General features: G+C 32.0%; 1 protein-coding gene across 1 annotated transcript in view; it reads right to left on the bottom strand.

Moving 5' to 3' along the window:
• Positions 1-2,659: 2,659 nt before the first annotated feature.
• LOC148276943 (uncharacterized) overlaps positions 2,660-18,936 on the bottom strand; it is a 114,636-nt gene continuing 98,359 nt past the window's right edge. Inside the window, exon 2 of the mRNA XM_088233559.1 lies at positions 2,660-4,199. Coding sequence (XP_088089685.1) covers positions 4,126-4,199 — 74 coding nt within the window. The 3' untranslated portion in view covers positions 2,660-4,125. The remainder of the gene's footprint in view (positions 4,200-18,936) is intronic.

Genomic DNA, 18,936 nt, shown 5'->3' with positions numbered 1-18,936 from the left:
TATAATTATCTGCAAATATAACAGTCTGTTCCCACGATCATCTAAAGAAGTATGTAATAGCTAAGTTGTATTACTTTAATTCGCAATACACAAATAATGAAAACAAAGTTCAAGCACGTTCACAGAAAATCCACAGAGTCTGTAAGCCAGAAAATCATTCAAAAATAAGAAATGTCAAGAGCGTCAATTACTTATGGTAGAAACATGTCAATATTGGAATAGAAACGAGTTGGTAGTTGTTGAATAATTATTGTCGTCTCCGCTGCTGACGTCAATCCATTCAATAATTTTAGCCAATATCAAATATTTAACAACATTCTGAAATGTCTATAGATCATAATTTTTACATATAAATCAAGAGGAACGGATTTGTTTACTATTTTGACAGTAGAGAGAACAGTATTGATTTAAAGACATAATGATGACATTTTTAGAGAACATGAACTAACATAATTAAAATAATACACGATGAAGTCATTTTGAATATTATGTAAATCAATAGCAGGGATCGTTTTATTATTATTATTATTATGAATAACTTATATAGCGCTATTTTCGTAATATAATACCTCAAGGCGCTTTACAAAGTGATTACATGAAGATACATATTTAATTTTAACTTTTTTAATTTAAGAAAAACAATGTACTTTGTCACCACATGCTAAGGGTTTATTCAATTGATTCAGAGAACAAGTGGGTTTTAAGTTTCTTCCGAAACATCACTTCACTCTCACGGTTTCGGACCTCTGTTGGGAGAGCATTCCATGCCGTAGGGCCTGCGACCGCAAATGCCCGTTCACTAAATTTAGTGCGCTGTTTGCGTAGAGGTATAATAACTTTTCCTTTCGACGTAGATGTAGCTGATCTAAGCGTAAGACGTCTGTCAGCTAGTTCATCTGGAATGTAGAGTTCCCTTAGATATTCTGGAGCAGAGTTGTGCAGTGACTTATACGTAAGCCAAAAGAGTTTGTATTCCACCCTCTGTGGAAAACGTAGCTAGTGTAATTCCCGAAGTAGTGGAGCGATATGACTGAACTTAGAGATTCCAAAAATAAGTCTCGCTGCGGCATTCGATACAGATTGTATGCGAGTCATTTTATTTATTGGTAGACCTGCGAAGATACCATTACAATAATCGACTCTAGACACTACAAACGCATTCATTAATTGACGAGCGGCATCAACTGGCAAATTTTTGCGTATGCATTTAATCTGTCTCAGCTGGTAAAAGCATGAACTTATCGTTCTACGAATTTGAGCGTCAAGAGAAAGGTCAGAATTAAGAAGAGTCTCAGTAGTTTAACGGTGGGTAAAGCCGTACTCCTTACATCGGGTAGTGCCGTACCCTGAATCAAATTTTGTAGTCTGGCTGAAGCCATCCATAGTTGTTCCGTTTATTTATTTAATGTTTTATGCAAGGTGTCTCGTAAGTCAACGTCAAGCCGGAAACGGGTGCAAGTTATGAGAAAAATGAAAAAAATATATGTTTGGTATTTTTTCAATTATAGGCATTTAAAAAATAGAGAAAATAAACACCCGTGATGGTCTTTAAACGCCCGTCACTACAACTCTTTACTTTTTGAAATTTTTATTTTAAATACGTACTCCTGAATAATGCTACTGTAATTTTTTGCCTTTAGTTTAAAGCTAACTGCTCCGGCTTGGAAGAAAATGTTAATTTTTTACCTAACCAAGTATTCAAAATTAACACTACGCCCAATTTCAACTGACTGTACTGAAAATAAAATGCGCTACGCTAATTTGGCAAGTCACTTTGAAAGTTGGCGCTTTTAATAAGAATTTCAAAACGGTAGGACCCTTGCTAGATTATTTCTTAAATTAGGTGTATTATAAGGGCAGGCATATTGCCCTGTTCGAACGATAGCTGGAAATACTAAGACCACCATAAGAACAAAATAAAGTTTATTTTATGTTATCTCATTTATGCAAAGATTCATTCTATTTTTATTTTATTTTTATTCTATTTTTTATCCCTTCTTTCCTTTGAAGTTTATTATTTTTTTCATTTTTATTTTGTAGTGCATTTAATTAATTTTTTAAAAATTTTTATCTTTCAAAATTGTTATTAATACATTGTCCATACGTATTAATATGTAAGTTACTTCAACATTGTTATATTCAAATAAAATAAGTTTTTTTCAATGGTAGAATTGGCTGTGAACTTTATAGCCATTTTCCTGAAATAAGATTTCAAACCGTTCAGTTTGTAAAAATAAAAAGTATATGAACATATTTTATGATCCAGAAACTTATAATTTTAAACAAAATTTGAAACAAAAATAAACTAAAAATCTACACTATACTATAAAGAAAGGAGAATGGATGGGAAGTACAGAAAAAGGAGAGGGGAAAAACTTAAATATATAGATATTGACATTTCAATCTCGATTTAAATGCAAATAAACAAGGGATGACATTAGTGGGTAGATTATTCCACAATCAAGCAGCTACTATTGCAAAAGCGATCAAAGAGTTTTTTTAAGTAAACTGGGCTTCGAACATTCGGCCGTCGAATATTCAGCGCTTCGGCCGAGAGCATGGCCGAATATTCGGTAATCGACCGAATCAATATTTGTGGCATCTCTACTATACAGTCCTTTTTAAGAAGATGATTCCCTATTTCATACAGATAGTTTAATTTTCTATTTTTTTTTTTAAACAAAGAATAATGTAATTCAAATTAACAAAGGACACAAATTACGTCATGCTGAAAATGTAATAGATTTCCAAGCGACGCGATTGAATAAATTATTATCATATTTCTGATTGGATTAATAAATAATAATGATAGTGGTGAACTGATTTCGTTGAATATCTTCGGTACGCGTTGAATAAGTGAAGGGTCTTGGCTATGACACGAATACTCGGCCATTGTCAGAAGAAATATCAAACCAATTATTTGTACCAATCCTGACACGAGGATTAAGGCCTGCCTTTTCAATCGCCATACAAAGGGGATCGATTTTACAAAGAGCAAAAGTGCCACTTGAAGCGAACGGCCAGATATAGGGCTTTAGGACACGTCAATCCATTTCTACACAGTAATGAATTTATTACATTAGCCATTTCCTATCCGCTTTAATACGCCTTTGTAAAAGCTACTGCCATTCGCCAAAAAGCATCTTTGGAAAATCTCTTGATAATTCAAGCTGTCAATTACCGTTAGTTTTTTCAATGCCGCTTTTTTAAAATTCTTTTTTATTTTGGATAGGATAATTTATATAGCGCCACTTTTGTGAAAATCCACCTCAAGGGCGCTGTACAATAACATCCCAACATAAGTTGCAGCAGCTACAGAGCGCATAGGCGGTTGGGATCCTAGTTCCTCATTTCCGATCATATTTATTTTGGATAATTTTATATGAGCTAGATTACAACACGTCTTGCAGCTACAGAGCGTAGGGACGTTTAGATGCCTAACTCATTTACACTACACGAAAAAAAAATGACCAAGAAGAGTTATTAATTAATATATAATCGATTACAAATATAATCTAGATAATATGTCCTGCAGCTACAGAGCGCATAGACGGTTGAAAATAATGTTTTGAGTTTGTTTAAATTTTCGTAGACAAGTACTGGATTTCACAGAGAATTATGAAGATTAAAATAATCTCTATATAATTCGATCAAATTAATCTCTTCACAACGATAAAGGTTTCAGTTCTTTAACTTCACTAAAATCAACAGGTGGAAGAATTGAAGAAATATGAATGTATAAGATAAACAAAATAGTGAATGTTACACAGTGTGTAGATTTGCCACTGAAACCAGCCAACAGCAGGTTATAAGCCATGTAAATGCCTAGACTTCCATATTCTCTTCTCTAAAATATTTTCCGTCTCTGTTGTAATTTGTTTCTTTATAGTAGAGTGAGAAAATGTATAGCGATTACAGAAAAAAAGTTGTATAATAATTTAGGATTCTGGTAATAAATACATTCCTATTGTTATTTCTGCTTCAAACACTAACATGAAACAATTGTTGCAGCCGAGTTGTACGTTGAGGGATACGAATTTTAATTTTCTCAAGCAGTTGTGGGGAATCTAAATTGTTAATAACTATATTGATGACTCCATAGTGTGAAAATAATTATTAAGTGCATTACGATAGTTTACCTTTGCGTGAAGTTTCTCTTAGAATATTGTCGATAATTTTCGCTTTAGGTGTCAACTTACCTGAAACAAAAATAAAAACAAATAAATAACAAAATATTTTAGTTATAAATACAAAAATGCTTACTTTAGTACTTTTGTAAAACCTTAAAAAATAAGGCGCGTTCGTCAGGATAGGCATTCTAATGAATATTTCAAAATAACAAACATCGTCGGTTTCACAGAGAAATATAAAGAAGTGATTATGCGTAACTTATTACCTACCTGAAACTGTTTATTTTATAAACATTAACCTTTTTACTATAACTAGATCTCAGTTTGTTGGTTAGCTGTGCTAGCGTTATATTAAGAGCAAAAGTATATTCATAAAATTAAGAATAGTCCAGAAGCCGCATACGCACATCAAACAGAAGGCGATTTGAATTCAACTATGCCGTATTGTGCCCTTTTAAAGTGCAGAAATACTGCTAGGATTTTAAAGAAACAGGATGCAATCACATTTCATCTGTAATTTGCAAATGAATGTTTATATAACAAATGCATTACTTAAAAATTGAATTGTTTTTCCATCTGTCAGATTGTCGAAGAAACAAAATGGAAATTTCATTGGTGTTGCCAGGGTAGTATTTTTTTTTACTCTACTTTGCTTATCTAATGAGATAATTAATGAAAATTGGTTCTCGGATTAAACAACTCTGTGGTGGACATTTGACCAACATTATCTTCAAAACATCAAATATTATTTAACATGATATAAAAATATTCGTTTTATGTAAAATGTAAAACAAATTTTATTTTCATTAATTCAATTACTCTTATTAAATAACCCTTTACTTATCTACTCAGTTGTGTCAATCAATATTTCCGCGTGCACAATGAAATTTTAAAGAAATTAACAGATTGCTTTTTTTTACATTACATTTGTGTTATGATTTTTTTTTCCGTCAAGCTGCATTACGCTGTGACATAGTGGGGGTATTATTGGACAAAGTCCGAATTATTCAAATATGATTCTACGCTCCTTCTGGACTATTCTTAATTCTATGAGTAGAAGTAGTGCTATCTACATTTAAAATATTTTTTAAAAACTTCCAGAATAAAATTTTATAAAAAAATATTATTCTGGAAGTTTTTATTAAGAAATTCAATTCCAGTGAAAGCATTCGTACTGTTGTTGAAGTCGGAAAATAGGTAGTTTTTAAAGCCAAACTGTGTCGTTACGATTCATATTTCTGTCGAGTGGACCATCCAGTTTGATCAGAGGCGGTCCTTTTAGGGCCAAACGGTCTACTCTTCCGGCCTGACGGGGGTCCCATAAAAGGCATTATCTCTCGTACTCCGGCCCTAGCGAGAGCACTCGCGTACCGTCTTGGTGAATAACTGTTTAACAACTTTTTCTAGCCACGCCACTTGGACTTCGGAGTTGTCTGAACGCCGATCTTAAAATACATAGACAAGACCACTGAACGAACAGCGAAACATCAAAGAGCTAAAAACTGTATAAGATATAAACAAAGATTACGGGTGATAAAGGTTAAAATACTTTTAAGATACTGCTCGTTTAAAAACTAAATGTCTATCCGTAGAAATGTTTAAATCGACGGATACAGTATTAAGATGTCAAGACTGGCGCAAATGAATTGAGTATGCTGGATTACGAATGGAGTAGGTTTTTGGTACAATGAGTAGGTAATATATAGCTGAGTGGGAAAACTTGTCCTTGTTAAGTCGTTGGCTGATAGGTGGAAATTGATCCCATTAGCATAGAATGGGACACATCTCTGATATAAAATGTGTGATTTACATAAAATACACAAAAAAGTCCGATTACAAAACTAAAGCAAATGAATTGGAAATTTATTTAAATGTAGAAATTTATAGTCCTAAAATAAAAATAAAATGAACGTGCATCGAAATTAAAATCAAGCATAATGTATTTTATTTTATTAACATAAACGGCAAATCTGCCTTTTACAAAAAAATATTAATACTTACATATTTGGCTTAGTATATATTTTTTTTAAAACATAAATGTTCTTTTACCCAAGATTTATAAAAAAATAAACCCAAAAATTATACAAGATTTCCATAAAAAAAACCTAAAGATTATATAACACACTCAGTAGAAAGTTTAAGAAATTCAAGAATAAATGTAAAAAACAAATTAAATACCCTACACTAAATATATCAGATACGTGGGAATAACTATAGCCGAGTTCATGAAGTCTGTTTAATACGGCATTACAAGTATACAGTGTCCGTGAATTGTTGCTACAAAACGGTATTAAGTATTATTTTGTAACGAAGTCTTATTTGGATGTTTTATTTAATAAATATTTGCGTTATTTTGATTTACCGAAATATTTACATTTTGGGGGTCATTTTTAACGAGTTTTGGGTAACTCTATTAAAAAAGGAAAAAATGTTAAGGTAGCCAGAAGCTCGAATCTCAAATCTCTGATCCGTGAGTCTGGATCACTAGCCACGAGACTACTACCAGGGTTTAAAACATCGTTTAATATCTTAATCGTACAATCTGTGTTACATAATATAAAATTCATATAAATATTCTACATTTTATTGTTCGAAAGATCGTTATCTTATTCAGTATGAAGAAATTATTCTGACGATTTCTTTATGTTGAATAAGATTCATCGATGCTTCTGAAATTGATGTAGCAAAGAGTAGACTATTGGCAGACAACGCGAAAAGCAACAACTTATTTCGAAGAAGACATTGTATGCTACATTGAATCACAATGCATGATTGAAGAGATCGTAAATCAACTGAAGAAGTCGTATTTTCCACATCACCTGAAATTACCGACGAGAATATGATATATAGTTTGTTGAACGAAGTTTCAACGAAGCGCGATCCTTTTTCTCCAATGGCTGACGATAGGAATCGCTTTATTGGTCGGTCGTGCACGCAATATAAGGACTGGCGCGAACTGCCACCCAAGAGGAGATAAATGCATGTAAAGATCTATTCAACACTCGTGTTCTCCCGGTAGAAAAAACGTACATATTTTGAATATCATGACGTAATAACGAATTGTGTTGCTTCTATGAGTATTGGTGGTATGACAAAACTGATGTTCTCCTGATGCTAATTCTCCTACCATGCAGTTGGACTCGGGTTCAGTTTCCGACAGGATCGACAGTGAAGGATTTATTACATTAGTGGATTAGACTTATGTGAAGGATAATACTGATAATTTTATGTTTCTGTAAAAAATTGTCCAAATATTTTTTTTAAACATCAAAAAGTACTAAATTAGTTTGTCAAAGCTTGATGCAATATTCCAATATTTGAGTTTGTCTAAATGTTTGTAGACTCGATTTCACTCCGTCGGGAGTCATTACGATTAACTAATTACAACATGAATAGAGAATACCTTAAAAAGGGAATATGGAAGTCTAGGCATTTACAAGGCTTATGACCTGCCATTGGCTGGTTTGAGTGGCCAATTTACACAGGTGTGTAACATTCATCATTTTGTCTATGTTTAAACATCCATATTTCTTCAATTCTTTCATTTATTGATTTTGACAGGTTCTAACAAAGGCAAAATGGTGAATGTTACACGGTGTGTAAAGTGGCCACTTAAACCAGCCAATGACAGGTCATAAGCCCTGTAAATGCCTAGACTTCTATATTCCTTCTTTAAGGTATTCTCCATCCCTGTTGTAGTTTGTTAATCATTGCAATATTATCAAAATTCATATTTCGATATACAGGACCAACCTGCCTATGGTTATGCATTTTGGAAGGGCTACCGCTATGCTGAACAACATTGCTCTGGATATTTATCTGTTCCATGTATCCGAAGGAGTTTTCCGGAGCTGGATTCTGCTACTACTTTGACATGAGTCTCTTTCATGCATATTTTTCTTTTTTATATGTACGCATTGCATATATGTTAGTAATGTATATGTTATATATAAATAAATGAATTGAATTGAAAATTGAATTGAATTGAAAAATATATTTTTAACACAAAAGATAGGTCCCGACATTACAAAGGTTTTATTTCAAGGAAGTCGTGAAATAAAATAAATTTAAGTAAAATGATAGGATTTCAAAGATATTCATGGCTGTACAAATGCAACAGACATTGCTATTTTCTCGCTTACTATGCCGGTTATAGTTGTTACATCGTCCCTAATAACTGACGTAATGGTGAGTTTCAAAACGTCGGCAAAGAATGCGATCCACATACATATTATATGATACAACAAGCAGACAAATTGTATCTGCCGTTGTTCTAGGTAGCTGGTTTTGCATCACATATCAACAGAATCAATATCCGACTGAACCAACAAACAGTCAATTGTATTTTAATTTTTTTAAAGAATTTTATTGTCGTCCGCAAAGAGACAAAAACGAGTGAAGAAGAATACATTTGCACACGGATTGAAATGCAATATTTAATAATGCACCATTATTTTATTATTTTATTTTTAAGCCAGTCAACAGGCTTAAGTAAGCCCTAATAGATTGGCATTAATGAGTTATACTTAAGCTTAATATTCTTTAAGTCTACTTAAATTAACAAAGTGTATAATTAACAAAAGGTATTTATATAGCATAATCTAGGTGGAAATGGCAAGTGTGATATCGCGAGTCAGAAGAGACAACACCGCTTGCGTCTTAAATGCATGCCCTTGCTGTAGGAACACATCGACTGTACCGTTTAGTAAAATTTCGTTCACTGTTCTGAGGATCCTTGGCAGAGGGGAAAATAATCCGATGTTAGTTTTATAATTTTCCACAACAAAGACAGGATTGGTACGCAAGTTACGGCGAGGTACATCAAGGTTGATCTGAGCAAGGATATCATGGACATCTATACAGTTAGATATTCATTTGTGCAAGAATACCAAACCAGCCGAAATCCTTCTGAATTCTAAACTAAAGATATCAAAGTACTCAAGACGATCATAATAGTTGATTATAAAAGTATTTGATCCGATTCTAAATATCAATGCTTTTAAAAATTTACGTTGCGCCGATTCAATCCGCGTTATATGAATATTATAATTAGGAGACCGAATTATAGAATTAAATTCAAACAAACTACGAACAAATGATTTATACAATGTCATTGCAATTTTCGGGCTTTGAATGGCTTAGATATTCGCAAAATAAATCCACATATATTGGACGCTTTCTTTGAAATGAGGTCAATGTGATGGTTGAATTTAAGTTTGTTATCAAAAAGTATCCCAAGATCTCGAATTGTCTCGACGTTCATTAAAATTGTGTTGTGGATTGAATAATTGAACACGATTTTATTTGATTTTCTTGTGAATTTAATAGACATACATTTATATATATTAAAAAAATAAGTCGTTTTCATGACACATTTTCAGTAGATGTCATATGTCATCAATAACTTTTTTAACTACCAAAATTTGGGATTACTGAAAATTTATGTATTTTGTACACATAATATTAATAATTTACATACATAATATCCGTAGTAAGAAAAATGATTGGAAATCTATTGCACGGTATGTTATCTTGCGTGAACCAACCATGCACCGGTGTCCATTCATAAAGCCGACGAACGTTGAACATTATTTTAACGCCAACGCGTCTCAAAACATGAACTAAGTCAAACGAAAATGTAAGTAAATAATGTAATAAGTTTAAAGAGTTTTCGTGTATTAGTGTAAGCTGTATGACGTAACAGAAAAATAATATTATTAATACACTTAAGCGTATTTTATTAAAATCTTCAGGCCCGACGTTCCCTATATTTTTTTTCGTTACGGTTTCGATTGTGATCAATGTCGGTAAATGCAACTATACAACGGCCAGTTGCACCAAAAAAAGTTAATCAACAACATTTTGAGCTTGTTAAAACATTTTAAGAAAAAAACGGGGTTTTACCCCGTAGGGAGTTACTAAGATCAACATATTGCAACAGAGATGGAAAACTTTTTAGAGAAAGGAATATGGAAGCCTAGCCTATCTGTTTAACTTCACATAAAAACAGCAGATAGAAGAATAGAAGGAATATGGATGTTCAAAGCCAGAATGGTAAATGTTATAGCGAGTAAAGTGGTTATTTAAATCAGCCAACGACAGATCAAAAGCTCTGTAAATACCTTCCATACTCTCTTCTCTAAAGTTGTCTCCATCTCATTGAAATAAGTTGACAAAAATGCAACACATATGAATGTAACTTTTTTTGATATACCTAATTTCTGTAACCCTCAAAACCATAAAAAAACTAAAGAATATATTAATGTCGATTATTTTTCTTCAAGCTTTTAAATATTTATTTCAGTGTATAAGGTGAGCTTTTATTGAATGAATTAATTACTGATTTATTAATTAATGTTTTGTACTTTGTAAATATTTTTTTTTTCAGTATAGGTTATATATTTATAGTAAACATAAGCAATAAGCACCAAGTCATTAGGAATTTATTTGTTACATACCGCATTTTTTAGGTGAAAATATCAATTGGTGAATAGTTGCAATAAATACAAGAAAGTATTGGAAGCTTTTTATAGAAGTCGAAAAATTTTGCAGAAAAATACCTGAGTTTACAAAAATTATAATACCTACATTGGATATTGTTCGCATGTGGAAATTTTCACCATCGTTGTTATCATTGATAGATTTTGGGCTTATTTTATTTTTTTAATTTAATATCTTCATTTGAAACATCTGATGATTTTTGTTTCTTCAATTAAATTTACGGCATTAATTATCTTAATGTATATTTGGTGTGCTTAGGACGTTGTAACACCACGCGGGAGGTCTAGGTTCGATGTAACATCGTTTGTTCGCATTGAAAGTATGTATTTTATGTTCTGAATTGATCGTTCGAACGAAAAATTACCTAAAAACGTCAATAAAGTTTTAAGATTGAATTTAATTTAATTAATACCTGTTAACATTAGCATAATTTGATGTCCCAGCGCTTTTACATAATAACAATTAAAAAAATACTTCCATGTAAAAAATACACTAATTATTTATTTTATTAGGTGTGTAAAATGCTAGCAAATTTACTGGGTAAGTTTTTTGATAAATAAAATATTTTTTTCTTTTTAAAATGTTCAAATTACTACTACTACTACTACCATCACGCCATTTCTCCGTAGGGGTACGCAGAGTGAATGGACCGCCACATACGTCTATCCTGGCATACATTCCAAGCTTCTTTCACATTCATACATCTTGTCATATATGCCCTTCGGTTCTGTCTGCTTTTAAAATTACCAGACTTAAGATTTTGGTTTATCTGATCATGCCACGTCTTCCTTGATTGTCTTCATCTCACGTTACCGTTACAGTTTCGCCATATATACTTGTTTTACCATTCTTTCGTTGTCCATGCGTTCTACGTGACCAAACCATCTCAGAGACCCTTTTTAATCTTATCAATTATACTTAACGGTATTCTTAAACACGTTAAAGGGGATAATCTTTTTTTGGAGTGAAATAATTTTATCAAAAATTAAATAAAAAAACAGCATAACAAGTTGTATGACACTGGGGTGAACATTGATATCTTCGGACCATCGCATCGTTACAATTTTTCAAATATTGTTTTCCAGATGTTGATCGGCTTTTGTATATACGTATTACGTATATGCTTTTTTTTCATATTTTTAAGTTTCTTTTTCAGCAACGTGTTTTGTTTAATAATTTTATCTATTTGTTCTAACGTTTCTTGTAACTCGCATACTGTGGACAGCTATCAGTATGTATGTTTGTTGCTGGTTATATGTTATCGTCTCAAGAATTGAAACTGAAAAACCGAGACATAATAGTTGGCTGTAGATACTCGATACTTATTATAATATACATATTATACGGATAGAATTCTACTTGCTAGAAAGGCAAAATGATGCGCGCGAGATCAGCGCAGCTTTCGAACTTGAATCTTGAATAGATAGTTATTCCCGCGCATTTTCTCTAAGCCCGCATTTTAGTAAATTTACTTTAACCTGGCGGAAACTTTCACTAATGGCAAGTTCGGATTCAATCAAGAAAACAGAAATTTCTGATTAACTTACAAAGAACGAGTACTCGTCCATATGTAAGTATCATACTGAAAATAAAATTTTAAAAATATGCGGGGTAAGAAATAAGCATTAGGCTTACAAATAACTATTTTTCATATTATACTTTTTAGAAGTGTAGGTCTTGTAGCCTGTTTTTCGAGAGGTATGAGACTCCTGCGAAGTCAATTCTCAGCTGTAAAACCATCTCTTTGGCGACCTGCCCGGGTATCGTCTACCTTGAGTTGGCCGTGCAATGTATTATGAGGGAGTCTAGATGGCTCCATTCTCCTCAAATGTGCATACCAATGTCTTCTCCGTTGCCTCTCCCATCTGATGACATCTTCTGTTGCTTGAGTGCATGTTTTATAGGGCAAATCATTATAATGTTTCCTATATGTATTTGGGTTTTGTGTCGTTGTTTGATTTGTTTGTATTACTACGTTCTTCTTCCTTTCCGAGGCGGGATCTGGAGCGTGCGGCCGCGGTCTCAATTTGGAACTTACACTGTATTCCTTCTCTGTCATACTGGGAAATTAAAAAATGGTGATTGTGCTGACCATGTGTATTTGATTGATCACAAATTGACAATACTGCAGTGAGGGGTACAATGAAGGCTTTTAAAGTTTCTTTGTTTTGTTATTTCCGCGGTTTGATTGTAAAGATATATTAAATTTAAACTAAACATATTTACTCATTAAATTTATGCCTTTTATTTCATAGTGAATTTTATTTAACACTTATAATAATGGACGCGTTAGGTTTAATAATTAAAACGCCTAATTTTGGGCGTCTTGAAGTGACTTTTAACTTATTTAAATAAGTTTCGGTTTCGACCGAACTAGAAAGAATCCAAAATTCGGTTTTGGCTACAAATCTTGGTTCGGTCGGTCACTTTCTACAACAGCTATCCTTCGTTTATCGGTGTACGCTTTCGCCAACTTGTTAGCTATATGTTTAAAATGCTCCATTTATTTTTTTACTATTTGTGCCGTTGTTTCAAAAGTACACTAACACAACTTGCGATTTATAATATTTTATACTCTATTTTGACAGATTTTAGTAAGGTCAAAACAACCCGGGAAAATTAAGATAGTATTCTGGTTAGTCTATTTATTATTAATAGTGATATGAAAAATAAAAACGCTCTTCCTCATTGTAGGTGTACGTTGTACGCATATTGGTAAATTAATCACAATAGTTTCAGCATAAAAACGTAAACGTATAAATATTCGAATGAAATTATCACAGTAATACTTATTAATGATTCAACACAATTTTATTAAACATTTTTTGTTTGTAAACATAAGAAATACTTATCTAAAATTGCGTGTCGTTAATATGTTGCAAGAAGAAACATGTAAGGAGTTAAGTGTGTTTATCAAAGGTCAAGGATTGTAAAATACAGATAAATACGTCTAAATGAATGTAAGTAGTCGTTGGGCTATTATCTTTAGGCGTGTTTTATTTAATATTTTTAAGTAAATACTCAACAAAACGGAAAAATTAAACAAACATGTTGGGCAAAAAATTAAAAAGGAAACATATCCATTGGAATATCAAAATAACATAAATACGCGCACCCATATTTCATACACAGTTTCATCATTTTGCAAAACGTATTAGGTTAATACGAGGACAATCTTAAAACGCTTTCTAACACTAAAAAGCCAGGTATCAAAGTTATCAATCAGATTTCAGTATCAGTTTCAAATTTCAACAAGGAAAGTTAATTTACTATGCACCATTATTACATTTGACTTGTCAGAAGATTGGACCATTATGAACTGTCGATTTATAAAAGCCCTGGCCATTTTTATAGCTTTATTTACAGTTATACCACAATTTGATTTTCTAATAGCCAGTTTTATATAACTTGTTAAAAATGGCCTCCAAAATGTTTTTGACTCGATCCAATCGAAAAATCCTGAAAAAAGAAATCGAGTAGAGAAAAGTCCACCTCGTAGTGTAGTGTTTGGTGCATTCGCCTACCATGCTTTGGGTCTTGGGTTTAATTTCTTGCAGGGTAGATGTGAACAATTGGTACTCAATGTAGTTCTAGATTGCAATATTTTGTTGTTCTTTGACTGGCACCTGAAGCGTGAGACTGATTACCTTACCTTCTATGAAATAAAAATGATATAGATGATAATGAGGCTCTTGGTTTGTTGTCACGTAAAAGAAACATAATTTTCAAATTCCAATATTATTGTGTCATTTCTGATTTTTCGGAGTTGATGGCCTTTGAATCTTGATTTTGTTATTTATTCCCTCTCGTCATATTTAAGTTATCTATAATCTGTAGATACATCCCATTCAAACCAAACAACCTGTTTATTTACATAGTGATATGTTCATTCTTCCAATAATTATAAATTACATAAAAAAAGAGCATACTGCTACTGGTTTTATCAATGCAAATTAATTTCAGTAAACATATTTCAATAAATTCGGCATTCATATTTTCTGGTCAACTTTTCCACTACAAATTAAATTAAACAATACGTTACATCAATTTTAATTTTATTATTGTTTTCACTCGCAATTCATTTAATTTCCGAACCCTATAAAAAAAGAGTTTCCCATGCTCAAAACACTTGATTGGAAAAACTAAGGGTTCCCTGATCGCTCCCTGAATTACAAATTACTTCGGAGAACGAATATTAAATTGCGTCATTCCAAGGTTGTTCACTGATCTCCTGCAAACCATCATTAACGTGGAAGATCTTCAATTGAAAAAAAAACTCAGTTGATGATTTATATTTTAAAGTGACTTGTTAAAACAGAAATGCATTGAATATTTTTATAATACATAAGTGTGTAGAATAAAACTTATCCTAAAAAATTGTGTCCCATCGAAAAGTCTTACTGAAACGTCTAAAAAAGTGGGTAATTAATTAAAATATTATACTAAAATTACAAAATAAACGCTGTTCTCCAACACTGAAACTGAAAAATCAACGATAAATAACATATGTAAATCCCAAAACATGGCTTTTAAGGACTCTCTGCGTATAATTAACATTTTTTTTGAGAATTTAAGTGACAGTTTTATTTAAAAGCCAATCATGTTTTGGCCGATTCGTTTGCTTTTTTTACATGTTTAGATTTTCATTTTTATTTACAAAAATGTTAAATTTGTTTGTTTAAATGCTAACACTTTTCGTCGTTTTCTGTCTTGTTTTGATTTTTTATTTAATTGAAGAAAAAGATAAAATTATTGTCATCATTATATTATGTTCAGGCTTAAATAATATGTTTACTATTTTTGTCCCAAATTGAATTGTTTTCGATTCCTGGGAAAATAATGCATGAAATTTTTTAATATGCATGATTTATGAATGTTATTAATTATATGCTTAGGCTTAGACTACACCGTATTTGCGGAATATACAGGTGTAAAAGCAATACAATTAATTACATGAATCAAAAACGTATAAAAATATATAAATAATATGTTTAAAAAAACTGATTCTGATTTTCGATCGCCTTTTTATTAATATACAAAATATAGCCAAGTATTGAAAATACATTTAAAAAATAGCGTTACGAAAAAATGGAAAAAAGGGAAACGGAATCTTATTTAACCTGATTCAGTCAGTGGAAATAAATTTAAAATAAGAATGATGCTCCAACGTCTAAAAAATGTGTGAAATTTAAAGCGAAATAAATTAATTGAAATAAATTCTAAATGATATATGGCAATAATTCACAGTGGCACTGCCTAATTTTTTCTATCGTCTATTCAATCTTCGGTTAAATTAAGTAGGTGGCCTTTTTAATACATAGTTTTTCCCGCAAAATTATTTAAGTATTGTCCTTTATAAATGAGGAAACGTTAGAAATGTTTATATCAATTTAATATATGCGCGTAACACATCTTCTCACGTTTGCACTTAAAGGCACATTAAGTTGTGTATTGTGTACACTGCGTTATGTTCAGTAATTTAATATCTCAGTTCATGTTTTCCCTTGCCTTAAGCAAGAAAACCAACTATGGTCTCACACTGAAAAAAAACATGGCTGTATGTATCGTGTTTGTGTTTCGTTTTAATAAACATACGGTACGTGTTAAAATGGTCTCCGGGTCTAACAGTCCAGGGCATCCAGGCTAAGAGTTCAACCGTGTATAGAACATTCAGGCATACCTAATATTATGCTTCAGTTCGTCTATATTGCTTTCGGCGTTAAAAAATAAGACAACTTCTTCATAATGGTTCATAGTACAAGAAGGATACAGCATCGATCGTTAAGCCTCGCGGCCATAAGGGGGCTTATTTGGGAGATGTAACGAAGATGGGAGATGTTTAATTTAATTGGAAGCATCATGGATAGTGATAATTTGAATACTTATTCAACCATTTTAAAACGGTTAGTAAATTTCGAGATTTAAAAAAAATATATAGCACAGCTGAGATTTGTTGAAGGTGTTTGATGATTTGCCGAAGACATAAATCACAAAAAGCGTGCATTTAGTTGTTAACAGCAATAAAACTCGTTTTAATACCCTTTCAATACGACAAGAATCACTGCTGTAAGGCCTGTGCCATAATCTCCCATCGGACAATTATTATTTCTCCGTGCCATTTTTCACACAGCAATTGTGAGGTAAGGAGTCTCACACACCTTTTAATTTCGAATTGGCGAAATATATTCTGGCTTTTCTCTTGCGAAAGCAATTGCCCCTTTATCTTATTAATCTCGGAGACTTTCGCCGTCACGGTCCGAAATGAATTATGTTTTGGAGCAAAGGCCGCATCTTGCATCTTGCGCATTGTGCAATCCTCACGTCTGGGCTGCGTGCCTTCAAATCATCAGATGAGCAGGAAACAACGAGCTGAGGGCTGAGCACCGGGAATAGATCTGTACGTGATTCCGGATTCAAGACGCATAACGGCGAACAGGTCCAAACTTAACACGCATTTTAATTAGCGAAAGAAAAAGATGGGTCAAATACTTAGCGACAGGATATTAACATGAGAATTTATTTTCTAAACCAATTACGCCACATTTATAAAGTGGTTGGTACAGAATTTTCTTTGTGATTTTTCCTTAAACAGCTGTCTATAAAAGCTCATCGCTTAAAGTTTGTCAATATTTTTTCGCATATTGGAAAATCTCAGCTAGCGTACGGTACCTACGCCTTACGTCGACAGTAAAAACATTTACAAGTCGGGTCACGTCTGTACGTAACTGCGCGTGGAACTCTTATTTGACACGACTTTATCCAATATAGTGTCACTCTGGAGTTATCTCAACAAAAGAAAATGAAAAAAAAAAACACATCTCGAGCACTAAGTAGGATTTGAACCAAACTTTAAGAGAAGGATTTTGAAGAAAAATTTATACAGAATGCGCAAGGATTAAAGTTGAAAGAATTATTAAACCTCTTCTCAGACAAGACTAAGCCCGGACTGAGAAAAAATACAATTTCAGCTTAAAACTTAACACCACGAGAAGGAAGATGCATTTCTTTAAAGATTAAGTATTGCCCATTCACTTGCTTGGAAATCGATTGTTTCAATGGGAATTTCTAAGACTGGTGTTACAGATATGTTACGGGTTTATTCCGAACAATACAAATTGCACTTGACGAAAGCTGTATTTATTTTTGCAAGGATTAAATACATATATTTATGTACTAAGTGTACAATGGTCGATTTCGCTATGTCTGACGCCGCTATTCTATGCAAAACCATAACATAATCTTAAATAATGTAACGCTACACTATTGAATGGCAAACAATGAATTGTTTTAGATTGTAACATGCTCTGAAATGAGAGTTGTCGCTTGTTTTATAAATTATATAAATATGCGTCAGTAACTTAGTACATCTTTTTCATTTCGATAAACATATAAATATGCTTACAAAAGATTTAAGATCTTACAGTTATATTACCTGTTGCTGGCACCGGCAACAAGAATGAATTTATATACATATACGAGTATAAATTAATATGATAAAAACTTGAGTGATTTTGTAATTTGTTGACTATAGTCAGTAGTTCTGAAATCATTCATATGCATATTTTTCTAAATCCTTTATAGTTAATTAGTTAAAGTTCCTATAACGTACATTGAAGAACTGTTACATATAAGTTAGGTATATGTACAACAAAACAACGAACCAAAAAGCTCTAAAAATAAACAAATTTATTCATTGAATTTATCACTTTCATTTCATTGTGCATTTTATTGAACACTTGCTTTAATGAACTGGTATGGTTTAACAATAAAAACGCCTTATTTTTGGCGTTTTTAAGTTACTTTTTTTTTTGACATGTTTAAATTTTTACTATTTATATTTTTCTATTATTATTTTGTACATAGTTTTGATTATTTTGTATATCGTTTTAAAATGTTTATATCGGTTATCAAAGTATTATTATAAAGCTTTTCTGCTTTCCATTTTTCGACATGTATAACTTATTATTATTTATATTTTTCTATTATTATTTTGTATGTTGTTTTGATTATTTTGCATATTGTTTTGATTACTTGTATATTGTTTTAAATATTAAATAAATATTTTCGATTTATATATCGAAGAGTCCCGACTTAACACGGAATTTTCTAGCAAGTCGGGACATAAAAAACATATAATTGTGTCTATAATAAAATTGAGTATTTTGTGCACTAAATAAAAATATAAAAAAACTTATTTCAATTAGTTTTGGTATTCTTGATAATGAAAATTCACGTCAGAAAACTGTCTTGACACTATTGTCAGCGGCAGAATTATTGAGTTAAATGACAAGCAACAAGTTTCAAA

The sequence above is a fragment of the Micrasema longulum genome, unplaced genomic scaffold (assembly GCF_059751315.1).
Source record: "Micrasema longulum isolate JH-2025_06_02 unplaced genomic scaffold, ASM5975131v1 h1tg001122l, whole genome shotgun sequence".
NCBI classification, from domain to species: Eukaryota; Metazoa; Arthropoda; class Insecta; order Trichoptera; family Brachycentridae; genus Micrasema; species Micrasema longulum.
This window is presented reverse-complemented; position numbering and strand designations above follow the sequence as displayed.